A 12,892-nucleotide genomic window follows, 5' to 3' on the forward strand; every position below is an offset into this window, starting at 1 on the left:
ATATTTTATATATATAAATAAATATATAAATTATATTTACATATAATAATTATAGTGTATATATTTATCTTATATATATATTAATTATATCATAATATATATATATATATATATATATATGGTGTATATATATAGTAGGATATAATTCATATATATATACATATATATATATATATAAGATAAATATATACACTATATATAAATATAATTTATATATTTATTTATATATAAAATATATAAATCCACATATAAATTATATATAAATAATAGCCAATATCATTCATTGTATAACATTGGCTCTTATTTCTTTTATTAATGTACAGTTTTTTTTTACAGTTACGGCTCCGTTTCTCTTTTATTATTATGGGCTACAGTCCGGGGGGGGTTTACTCGGCCCCTGATTCTCCTTTGCACCGTGAACGCGCACAGGACGACGCGAATTGCGTCAGCATGCCGGAAGCGCGCGCGCTGAACTCCAGTACACGGCGAGAGGTAACGGCAGATTCGTCACATCACGATGATCATCACCGGGATTTCAGCCGTTTTACCAGCTTTAACCGCTCTGCAGACCACCCGACGAGAAGACCCCCGGCTTTCCTTCCGATAAACACAGTCAGGTAGGCGTGTCGCGCGCGGTTGGGGGGTTTCTCGCAGTGTGAGCTGCTCTCCGTTAGCAGGCTGGCTTGGTGCTGCCGGGCTGTAGAGCTGCAGGGCTGCAGGGCTGCAACTCCACTCCACTCCACTCAGCCTCTGAAATATTAAACACAGCTGCAGGTGTGCTGGAGTCAAACTACTGACTTCCTCCTCGACCATAACACACTGCTGAGGCCAGCTCACTCTGCAGCTGCTGCATGACACTCTAGCCTACCTGGAGATACCTGGGCTGTGCTGTGTCCCCTGCAGGCCCTGGGAGGGGAGGGGAGGGAGGGGAGGGGGGGGCTGGGTTATGTAATAGATGCTGGCTGTCTGAGATCATGTCAGTGTTTGTGAAGTGGTTGGGTGTGCTGAGGTCGTGATCAACAGGAAACGGTGGCTGAGCTGCTGCATCTAGGCCATGTTTACTGTGGCTGTGTGCTGGATGTGCTGGAGGAGCGAGTGAAGACTTCTCAGTCTCTTACTGGAGGGTTTTGATGCTGCTCTTCATCTGAAAAGGCACAATAATTAATACACTACAAATTAATAAACAACAACAATCAACAGTCCTTTGAAATATGTTGGTTAGTTGTAAGGAAGGTGTGTTTTATAAAAGTAAGACAAGACAACCATATTCCATATTATATGGAATTTGGCCTCCACAGTGAACACACACACACACACACACACACACTAGTGATCAAACACACACAGTGACAGTGAACACACATGTCCGGAGCAGTGGGCAGCTGAGGAGCAGAGTGGGTGAAGGGCCTTGCTATAGAACCCGGTGCTCTAACTGCTGAGCCACCGCTGCCCCTCACTGGACCTTCACTGAGCTGGTAATTAAAGGTAAAGGTAAAGGTGCACCTGTCCTCCACATTTGACCCATCTGTGGTAGTAAACACACACACATACACACTAGTGAACTAGGGGCAGTGAGCACACACACTCAGAGCGGTGGGCAGCCAACTCCAGTGCCTGGGGAGCAGAGAGGGTGAAGGGCCTTGCTCAAGGGCCCAACACTATATGATCTACTACACTAGAGCTGGGCAATATAGCGATATTTTATTATCGTATTGTGATACATTCTGTCGTAAATCGTCATAACAATATGCTTATCAATAGATATGGATGATGTTGGTGCTTATATAGTATATAGTGTAAATTATTTATTTATCTAAATTTTTGTAACTGAGTGTCCTGCTATCCCTTTCTGCTGTTACACTGTGAATTTCCCCACTGCGGGACTAATAAAGGACTATCTTATCTTATCTTATCTTAATGGACACTGATCATCAGCAGGTTTCATCACAGACAGTGTGATTAGACTGGTGTAATTAGATGAAGAGCTGCAGATGTTGAATAAAAAACACTGTATTCAGTACGGGAGAGGATCTGAATATTAGCTTTAAGAATCTGTCGCTGCTGGAGTATTTAGTCTGTGATTACCTGTATGGTAATAAATATTGTGTATCGTGAAAAATTTTTATAAATATTGTGATATAGTGTTTTCAACCATATCGCCCAGCCCTAGACTACTCTAATACTATTTCTAATACTATTTTAATAATATTTTCTAATACTAATACTATACTGACGCTGGGTAGGCCGTACCTTTGCTGTCAGTGGCCGAGCTAAAATGTTTTTAAAAATTTAATAAAACCAAACTAATTTGTTTAGACTAAATCTACAGCATGAAAGTAATCTAGTTCAGGTCACACAGGATAATTTCACACCAAGTGAGACCGGCAACAAAAATATATTTAACTATTCAATCAGTTCGAATTCGTTTGTGCTTCATATCTAAAACTAAAGGGGCTTCCCATGGTCTGAGTGGTGACATTAGGGTTGCACCGATACCGTATCAGCACTCACACACAGTTTCGTATTTGATACCACAGTGCTTACTGACACCCTACTCTTTATTTTATAAGCATAGAAATTTTTTTGTTTGCTTACTTTAAAAAAAGTTAAAGCCAATCATATATAGTTATTACCATTAAACCAGCACTGAAACCAGTGTTTTGTTTCCATGTGGTGTTTTTTTTTTTTTTTTTTTTCTTTTTTTTTCTTTTTAGTTTTGAAACCAAAAGTTGAGTTTCAGCAGCTTGTTTAAAGGAAACACTCTGACGTTAAACAGAATCAGAATCAGAATCAGAATCTCTTTATTTCACCAAGTATGTTACACATACAAGGAATTTGTCTTGGTGAGAGCAACACGTATGACCAGTAACAAAAAACACAGAACACAGATTATTTACAGTATTAAACTAAAGGAAACTTACACTAAACAATAAATAGGATAGGGGATAAATTAAAAAAGTAAAGTAAAAAGTACTAAGGGTAACGAGCTGAAGAAGCTGAGAGATGTGAAACAGATTTAGTTGAAAAATATTATATGTAGAAAGTTACAGATGACCTGAATAGTTACAGAAAGAGAGAGACATCTGTACAGGTGTGCAAATAGTCATAGTGCAAATAGCAGAGTAGCTTTTTACACCGAAATGTGTACCTGAATGTGGATCAGGCATCAGCACTAGTTTCTAAACTGCCTTTTTTATTTTACTGCTCTGAAATGTAAAATTGTAACCACCATTAAAAAGCTGCTTGGTCAAACTTAGCGAGATCATGTTTCCCTTCTTGCACGTGTTTCTGCATTGTGGCCATTCCAGGTTTATCAAATGTGCAGTTCCTCAACCTGTAAATGCTGTTCTTGCCAGCTTATTATATCTTATTTGGGATCTTATTTGAGATCCTATAAAAGTGGAACTCTATAAATATCAGGATTTATCGCCGTCTATCCAGTATTTAAGTCAGAGTTGGCATCAGTATTGGTACTCAGTATCTGCATCTGGTATCGCTTCGGAAAGAAAAAGCGGTATCTGTGCATCCCTAGAAGAAGCACTTTTTAAAGCTCTAAATAACCTTCACTTGATGTAAAGGTTCACACTATTCTATGGCATTGCTCAAATAACCATTTGGGGCACCTTTAAAAATTTTACTCCCTAAAATAAAGGAGGTTATTAATGTCCATGAAGATTTCAGAAGTCTGTAAAGACAGTGAGAATAATAACAGTGCAGACTCAGACTCACAGGATGTGAACATGAGCGCAGGGTTAGATGTGGGTGGTTAGCTTGTGGTTTAGGGGACGGATAAATATCTGCATCGCTAGCTCCCCCTCTTGACCAATAGGAGCAGCCTCCTGTAGCACCATTGTGCTACACTGTGAAAAGGACACGAGCAGCACCAAGTAAATAAACACCCGGCTTTTAAAACCCTTATGTGTTATAGGCTGATTTCCCACATGGAGGGGTCCCATGACATGCTCAGGTGATGTGTTGTCTCTAAAAATGTGTTCAGTTAATTCATACAGTTAAAATTAACTTTATTAATTAATTACATTTCATTTTAATATTTAACTGTAATTAACTGTTTTGAGTTTTGGTACTTATCTAGATACTTTGGTATAATCTAGAGCTCAGGACAGCAAAGTCAATATCATTATCAAGGCCAAGCCCATTTTATTGGAAAACCTGCCGCGGCATATATTTCTTATCAGAAAGAGAGACACAGTTCTTAGTTTGCAAATGAAGAATTAAAAAAACATTCTTTGCTACATTTCATGCTGCCAGTGGAACGGCGTTCTCTCCAGCTCTCTGATAAATGGCAGCGTTTTCTGACTGCTAAAAGACAACTGGGCCACTGACTGGCTACCCTAACGTCCAACAACGTTGCTGCTGTTTCAGAGTTGCTGAGTCAGAGCCCTTGTTTCTCTAATTGAGAGAAATCCCGTCCTTCCCTAAAATGGACATTCTGATTGGTTCTGCTCCAGAGTTTGACTGTCTGTCTGTTAGTGCCTACAGCTCACAGTGAGTACCGTTCAGAAAGAGGGGATTTTTTTTTAATAAGCCACTGAACTCAATTTAAAGTCACCCATGAGAACATGGGTTCTAAATTTATTTGGCGGGTCAGATTATAGCCTTTATCGAGCCGGTTCCAGCCTGCAGGCTCTATGTCTGACACCCCTGTTGTAATGTAATGTATTTTAAAATCACAATCTGTGATTATGAAAATGATGGAACATAGGTTCAGTACAGCAGGCCCAAGCCTTTTCATTTGCCCCCCCCCCCATTCCACCACCTCAGCACCAGATGCTTCTTCAATCCATAGTCGACACTGATTGTGTAACGTACCCACTATTATTGGCATTATTTGAAATAAGCTTACATCATACCAGTGTCATTCTGACTATTGTTTTTAGCTTTACAGGCGAAGCAAACTCACAAAAATGTAAAGTAATTTTCAACAACAGTGGCAGCAGCCAACAGCAGGAATTGATTAACTAGTATTGGTGTGCCAACTATGAAAATAAATTAATATAAAAACTATGAAAATAAATTAATATAAAAATGTACTTTATCTGTGTAATACCGTTTCGCTTTATTATTCAATGTTATTTTTAAAATCGAAATTTTTTATCATGATATCTTGGTGCTCTTGGGGGCTCCCTGGTGGGCGTTGGGGCTCTAAGCGTCCATGTAATTCTGGAATACAGTTTTATGGAATACAGTGTAATCCCACAAGATATCCACAACGCCTTCTACAAAGTTCCCCTCATTTCACTGATGGTACTTTTCACTGTGGGAGATTGGGCTTGATAATAATGTATATTCTCCATATTGCAAAAAATATGCTGGCAGTCATAATGATCTAATTTAGGCTATCTGCTGTATTTAAACATGGATTATTGTTTCTAATAAAGTGTGACAAATGTCCACAGAATGGCAACTTGACAACTTCCCTATGTATTTATCATTTTATCCTCAACAATGAGTAAATAAATGACCCGGCAGTTATTCTATACTAAATAAATGCATGACTAATAACACAGATTTAATCATATGTGAGTCTCATTTTGCCCAGGGGGGGTCATTTATTCCCAAGATTTACATAAAGTGGGAGTGATAGGCCTAGAATTATTACAGGAAATAGGACTGAATGCCAGGTTCAGTATTTCCTTCAGGTGAAAGGATGCCAGGCTCGCCTGGTCTTCAGAGTTGCATTCCTCCAAGAGTCCTGTGGTTGCCTATGATTTGGTCTGTGCTTTATATTAAGAGCTTTAACAAATATTATTTGACAAAGCCACAAATATTGTTGAGGCCTAGCCAAAGTAAACAGTCTGCTTGGCACACGGAGAGAGCTAAATGCACAAGTTGGCACTTAGGGCTTACGTAACGGGAACATTTGGCTCCTTAAATCCGCTCGGTACCTAGAACTCTGTGTTTGTATGCTACAGTGTCGGACCTTCAGCTGTGCGGTATGGCTTAGTGTCATTTCTGAAAAAGTCCACAGATGTCCTCAGTGTTTCTGCTTAATTAAATGAAGACGTGAATGAAGTCGTTCATTGTTCTCTGTTGTGGGTTTCACAGTTCTAGAGAAACTTACTAGGGATGTCCTGATAGGATTATTTTCCCCCTGATTTAATCTGAGTCTCTTAATGGTGAGTATCAGCTGATACTGATGAGCTGCTGATTAATACGTTCAGTAAAATCCCTTTCTTTTCAGTATCAGTTTCTATAATCAGACATTCTGGACTGACTGGTTTACTTTAGTCCAGACGTTTCTTAAAATCACTGTTTTATAGTAGTAGTAGTAGTAATAGTCAGCTCCCAGCTTCTTTCCAACACTGCAGTCAAGTCACTTCATCTGTATGTAATGGGTCACACTCTGGACTGATATCTGTTGTTGGTCTACTGATGGGAAATAGCTGGTTAATAGTGGGTGAGTTGAGTTTCTAGGGCATCAGGACCATGGTAGTGTCAGGCTCGTCCAGCACCGCTATTTTAATGAGGTCCTGGACCCTTCACATGTAAAATTAGTCAATATATGGTCTACATCCTAAGGCTCTGAGGGCAAGGCTTGAGTGCTTTACCAGGTAGGGTCACATGAAATGCTACATGAAGTATAATAGAGGTCCTTTTATGCATAAGAACTGATATTTTGGCCCCACACTCCCTATTGTTGAAATGCTATTAACCATTCTATGCAGCCAATGGCGGTTCGGCAACGTGGATCCAGCTTGCTCACATAGACAATTACGTAATTACGAACTTAAAACCAGCTTAAAACTCACCAGCTTTTCTTCTTTCTTTCTTTCTGTCGTATCACTGTGTCACTACAAATCCCTGCACAGACAGCCAATCAATAGGAAAGCTCTGGTTCACATCATTGCCTAAAACTGACTGCTGTCAAAAGGGATATTGTGTGTTACTTTGCACAATGCTCAAACGGAGCCAAATTAGAACCAAATCCAGGGCAGTGCGACTGAACAGGCTTAGAGTTGCGCACCCCCCCAGGAATTTCTCTCCGTAATGAGAGAGTGAGAGTTGTCAGTTCTGGTTGGGCCTCTGTAGTCTTCACTTCAGTTTGTCAATGCCTCTCGCTCAATTTCCCTTCCCTGGATTCCTAGCGTTCCCCTTGTATCCTGCCTCCATCTGATGTGCTGTGTTTTGCCTCGTCTTTGTTTACCTTGGGTCACAGATTTCTTCTGGCTGGTAAGGAAAATGTGCAAGTGCAAGAGGAATGGCATCCCAGTGAGCCATAAATAGCTCCTGAGCCACCACTGATCACAGTGGCTTAATAGAAGAGGCCAGGGAGATCACAGTGTACCTTCCCCTGTGCTCTAGTCCAGCCTGAACTTTACTGTGGGAAGTGTTCTGCAATGCCGGTTGGTTCTACTTCCGAGAAGGGGCACCAACACTGTGAGTTTCGGCGTGCTGATGGTGCTGTTGATGCCGCTGGTGAGTTCCAGGGGTGTGTAGAGACAGTTGTACTGTATTTCCTCTACTTGCTGTGTCCAATTAAGCCGCTTTAAGAGGTGCACTGTGTTGCGGTGTTGCGTTAAGGCCCAGCAGATCAAACATGGCCATGTGTCCCGGGTGTAATGATGGCAAGCTGTTGTTGAAATGCGGTGGGTTGTGAGATAAAGGATTTCTTACTTACCGTTTTCCATTGTTTTGTGATGTGAAAGGGGTTCAAGCTTGGCCTAGCTTCTTTCTTTTATCCTTTTCAAAAGATGACTTGAATCCCCCGAGCGTTTATTATTATTATTATTATTATTATTATTATTGTCGGCATCAGAATGTTAATGTGTATGTAAAGCCTGATTTCTGCTTCTCCATTTCTGATGCTCTCAGAAAAGCATGTTAAGAAACAAAGCAGTTTTCTGCAGCTGCAAAGGACATGTTTACCAACGTGGTAGGAATATTGTCATAGTGCTTTCACTAAGAGCATTTTCTGCTTAGAAAGTTGTTTCCAGACTGACTCTTTACTCGGAGATGGCTTATTCAGGATTGAGAGGAGTGCTTTGTTTTCTCCAGTCTGTTGAATGTATTTGTTTCCTGTATGTTTTATATAGAAGAGCGCCAAGGCTGCGCAGTATAGCATTATAGCATCATCATCATCATCATCATCATTGCCATGTGGACATGCGCAATGGTCAGAGAGCAGGGTGTGCAGTGTCCTGTAAGCCAATTTTTTATTAAATCACAACTTGCTGCTTAATGCAAAAGGAAATGTTACATGGTCCTCATTTTCTGTGAGCTGTCTACCAGAGGAATCTGCCTAATATTACATTAACATTTCACTCCTATCTTGGATACACAGAGGGCGAATATTAATATCATAACATGTTGGATCAGCGATTTCTGATGGAAATTCCTGTATATTTTTTTAAATATTGTAATAAATATTGCAGAAAAGAAAATTAATAATTGCAATGCCATTTGTTTTCCCAATATCATAGAGCCCTAGCTTGTATTAAATGATACAATACTAGTGTTACACCGTTATTTAAGTACAGTTTCAATATTTGCACACTATGAAACAGTTTTTGACCCGAGCAACTTGTTGTCATTATGAAATGTTCTCACGTTTGAGGCAGGCAGGAGCAAAAATACCCACTGCAAACTCAATAATGCTGGGATTTTGAGGTGACTGGCCTAAAAATGCCTGTTCAATTATTGCAGCAGTAGAAAAAAAACAACAAAAAACTGATGGGACAGATTTTGTGTGGTTAAAGGTCTGCTTGAACACACATGGACAGTTTTAAGCTGAAAAGTTGAAGTATAAAGCTTAAAGATGTCATATGAGTGAGCATATCATCTTTTATTCGTTTTTTTTTTACCCTGGCTTCTCAGAATCTCCGGTTCAGCCCAGTTCAAGCTTCCCCCTTGCTCTGTGTTTCTGTGTTTAGGTGTGGAGGGGGAGATGACTAAAGAGGAAGTACAAAGAGAGTCTTCAGAAGGAGACGCTGTGCTGGAAAGGTACAGCGTTGTGTCACACACTGCTGCTCGTCCAGTTATTCACCAGGTGGCGTCAGCACCCATGCCCGCTGAGTCCGGTAAGAGCTGGAAGCTTGCAGTAGATAGAGGACAGTGTGCGCCATTGGTAGGACAGTTGTCAGTAGTGATTCATCATTTCCCCCCTTAAAGCCCTTCTTATTCAATCCTCTACTTCAGTTTAATTCAATTCAAAGAAGTTGTCTCACTGAATACGGATCAACGAGCCCGGCTGCCTCTGAACAATCGATTATGATGTGATAGAACTGAGACCGATTGATTTTATTTATTTTTTTCGTTGTGCAAACTTTCAGTTCTGCAAGGTGTCAACAACAGCAGTTTTCTTTAGGTCTATAGAATTTACTAGAACTAGATCTCTCTCTCTCTCTTTATATATATATATATATATATATATATATATATATATATATATATATATATATATATATAAATAGCAATCTATGTTAACATAATCTACAAACTTTAAATAATTAACCATTTTTTAACCACAAATTAATTATCTTACCAAATTTGGCCCCAACTTCCTCCTGTAGGTCTCTCTCTTTACAGAGCCTAGTTACGTATCAGTGGTTATCTTTAGTGATGTGAACACAGCATATCTACTGTTGAGCTCAGAGGGTAGATTACACTTTATTTATGCCGAAATATGGATTAAATCTCTTAACTACCTCTCATTCTCTTACACACACACACACACACACACACACACACACACAGCTGCTCCTCTCTTAGCTTGTAGCTTAATCCAGCCCAATGACTGATCATCCATTTATCTCTTAAAAATGTTGGTGAAGCATTTTCTCTATTAAAGCGTCTGTGTTCAAGCTTTGATTTAAACTTAAAGTTTTATACATTTATTTGTTTAACTTGTGATTAATCATAATTAATCACAGAATATTAATTAACGTGATTAAACATTTTAACTGATTGACACCACTAATAGGGCCGCAAATCAGAACAGAGGTCACTTACATATATCAGTCTTAGAGGCACATTAATGAAATCCGTCTGTTTAAGGTTCTAGATACATTGAGCAGGTAAAATTAATTCGGTCTGGTTTTAGTACATAACACCACTCAAACAGGACACAAACAAAATGCTTCCAAATATACAATACAAATATGATCCTTAAAGGATTTCAGACGGTTTCATGCAAAAAAAAATGTGTTCCAGGTTCTGTCCCAGTCCAGTAGGAGAATTTAAGTAAATTAAGTAGTAATTGGTTGCCGATTCCTCAAGATCTATAATTTTAATGAAAAGAGATATCAGTATCAGTCATTATTATGTTTTAATCTAGAGTAATCTGATCTGGTTGTTTTCCATTTCAGACTTCTCCTTCTTCGACCCCAGTGACCCACAGTGCAGGGAGGTTCTGCTGGATCCTCAGACCACAGTGCCCGAACTGTTTGCTGTGCTCAGACAGTGGGTTCCCCAAGTGCAGAGGAACATCAGTCTCATAGGTAACGAGGTCAGTGTTCAGCTGCTTCTCTCTCGCAGCTGCTGAAGCGATACACTCAGCTCTGTGCCAGATTATATGCCTAATACTCTGGGGATTGAAAAACGATCCTCTGCCCTGTGTGTGTGTGTGTGTGTGTGTGTGTGTGTGTGTGTGTGTGTGTGTGTGTGTGTGTTTGTGTGTGTGTGTGGGTGTGTGGGTGTAAAATCTCTTCCTGATCTGTGCTTGCTGTAACATTAGATTTGTGTTTGTTTGTGTGCTTAATTTTTTTTCTAGATTCTGAAGAGGGGCTGTGGGGTTAACGACAGAGATGGGCTTACTGACATGAGCCTGCTCCATTACTGCTGCAAAGCTGGTGCACCTGGTATTGGTGAGTAGTGCATGTGCACAGTGCAATATAAAAAAATCAGGAATGAGTTTTGTAGTATATATGGTATGGTATACAGACTTGCACAGTCATATTTGGACACCTTTAAACCTTCAGTTGAATGGTATTGAGTGGTGGAGGGAAAATAACTAAACACACACAACAAAAGACATGTCTCTAAAATTCATTTGTAAAATGTAATAAATAGAAATGCTAGGAAAAGTTAGGACATGCTATGTCCTAATAGCTGGTATTTCCCCTTTTGGCTGAAATAACCCCCTATATCTCTGGCAACGACTGGGAGAAGGTTTGTCCCACTCAGAATTCTTTCTCCAGCTTGGTGTTTAAAGACTTTCTTGCATTCATAGCATGTTTCAGAGCACCCCACGTTATCAGGCATTAGACTCGACCACTTCAGAACTCTCAATTTCTTTCTTTTAAGCACTTACCTGGTGGATTTAGTGGAGTGTTTTGCATCATTGTCATGTTGCGTCGTCCACCTGCAGTTCAGCTTCATTCACATTAGAATTCATAGTGGATTCCATAATGGTGAGCTTGAGCTAAAGGTAAAAATGCTACATAATTTTTACCTTTAAATTAACCTTTAAATTAAAACCTTTTTTTAACTAGAAACAAAAACACCATCACCACCCATCCTGATCTCAAGAGGAAATGAATATAGTGTAACCCTCGTCTATATGCATGAATTACTGACACCACCCAGACAAGCAGAATCAAATTACGCCTGAGAATGTTACAAAGCAACCAGTGTAATTTTATTACCAGAGCTAACAGCTCAACCTCAACCTAACCTACTACATCTAAACCTAATCCTACCCTATACCTCAACCTAACCTACTACACCTAAACCTAATCCTACCCTATACCTCAACCTAACCTACTACACCTAAACCTAATCCTATCCTACACCTCAACCCAACCTAACCTACTACACCTAAACCTAATCCTATCCTACACCTCAACCCAACCTAACCTACTACACCTAAACCTAATCCTATCCTACACCTCAACCCAACCTAACCTACTACACCTAAACCTAATCCTATCCTACACCTCAACCCAACCTAACCTACTACACCTAAACCTAATCCTATCCTACACCTCAACCCAACCTAACCTACTACACCTAAACCTAATTCTAACCTACACCTCAACCTAACCTAACCTACTACATCTAAACCTAATTCTAACCTACTACATCTAAACCTAATTCTAACCTACACCTCAACCTAACCTACTACACCTAAACCTAATCCTATCCTACACCTCAACCCAACCTAACCTACTACACCTAAACCTAATTCTATCCTACACCTCAACCTAACCTAACCTACTACATCTAAACCTAATCCTATCCTACACCTCAACCCAACCTAACCTACTACACCTAAACCTAATTCTATCCTACACCTCAACCCAACCTAACCTACTACACCTAAACCTAATTCTAACCTACACCTCAACCTAACCTAACTTACTACATCTAAACCTAATTCTGACCTATACCTCAACCTAACCTACTACACCTAAACCTAATCCTATCCTACACCTCAACCCAACCTAACCTACTACACCTAAACCTAATTCTATCCTACACCTCAACCTAACCTAACCTACTACATCTAAACCTAATCCTATCCTACACCTCAACCCAACCTAACCTACTACATCTAAACCTAATCCTACCCTACACCTCAACCTAACCTAACCTACTACATCTAAACCTAATTCTAACCTACTACATCTAAACCTAATTCTAACCTACACCTCAACCTAACCTAACCTAAACCTACACCTACACCTCAGCCTAAATCTAACCTAGTACACTTAAACCTAAACCTAACCTACTACATCTGAACCTAATTCTACACCTAAACCTAACCTACTACACCTAAACCTAATTCTAACCTACACCTCTACCTAAACCTAACCTACTACACCTAAACCTAATTCTAACCTTAACCTAACCCTCTAAACATAACCATAGACATGGAGAATGTTACAAAGCAACCAGTGTAACCTAATCAACTACACCTCACCCTAATTCTAAC

At 39.7% G+C, this 12,892-nt stretch overlaps 1 protein-coding gene across 2 annotated transcripts in view; it reads left to right on the forward strand.

The window, feature by feature from the left end:
• Positions 1-445: 445 nt before the first annotated feature.
• Positions 446-12,892, forward strand: part of LOC140564055 (CAP-Gly domain-containing linker protein 4) — an 84,322-nt gene continuing 71,875 nt past the window's right edge. The window contains exons 1-4 of one of the 2 annotated variants that reach the window (XM_072689116.1): positions 446-617; positions 8,892-9,038; positions 10,326-10,465; positions 10,730-10,823. In XM_072689116.1, the coding sequence (XP_072545217.1) occupies positions 8,906-9,038; positions 10,326-10,465; positions 10,730-10,823 (367 nt within the window). In that variant the 5' untranslated portion in view covers positions 446-617; positions 8,892-8,905. Of the gene's footprint in view, positions 618-8,891; positions 9,039-10,325; positions 10,466-10,729; positions 10,824-12,892 lie in introns of those variants that run through there. The other variant, XM_072689117.1, reaches the window with a different exon arrangement.

Source organism: Salminus brasiliensis, chromosome 10 (assembly GCF_030463535.1).
Source record: "Salminus brasiliensis chromosome 10, fSalBra1.hap2, whole genome shotgun sequence".
Lineage (NCBI taxonomy): Eukaryota > Metazoa > Chordata > Actinopteri > Characiformes > Bryconidae > Salminus > Salminus brasiliensis.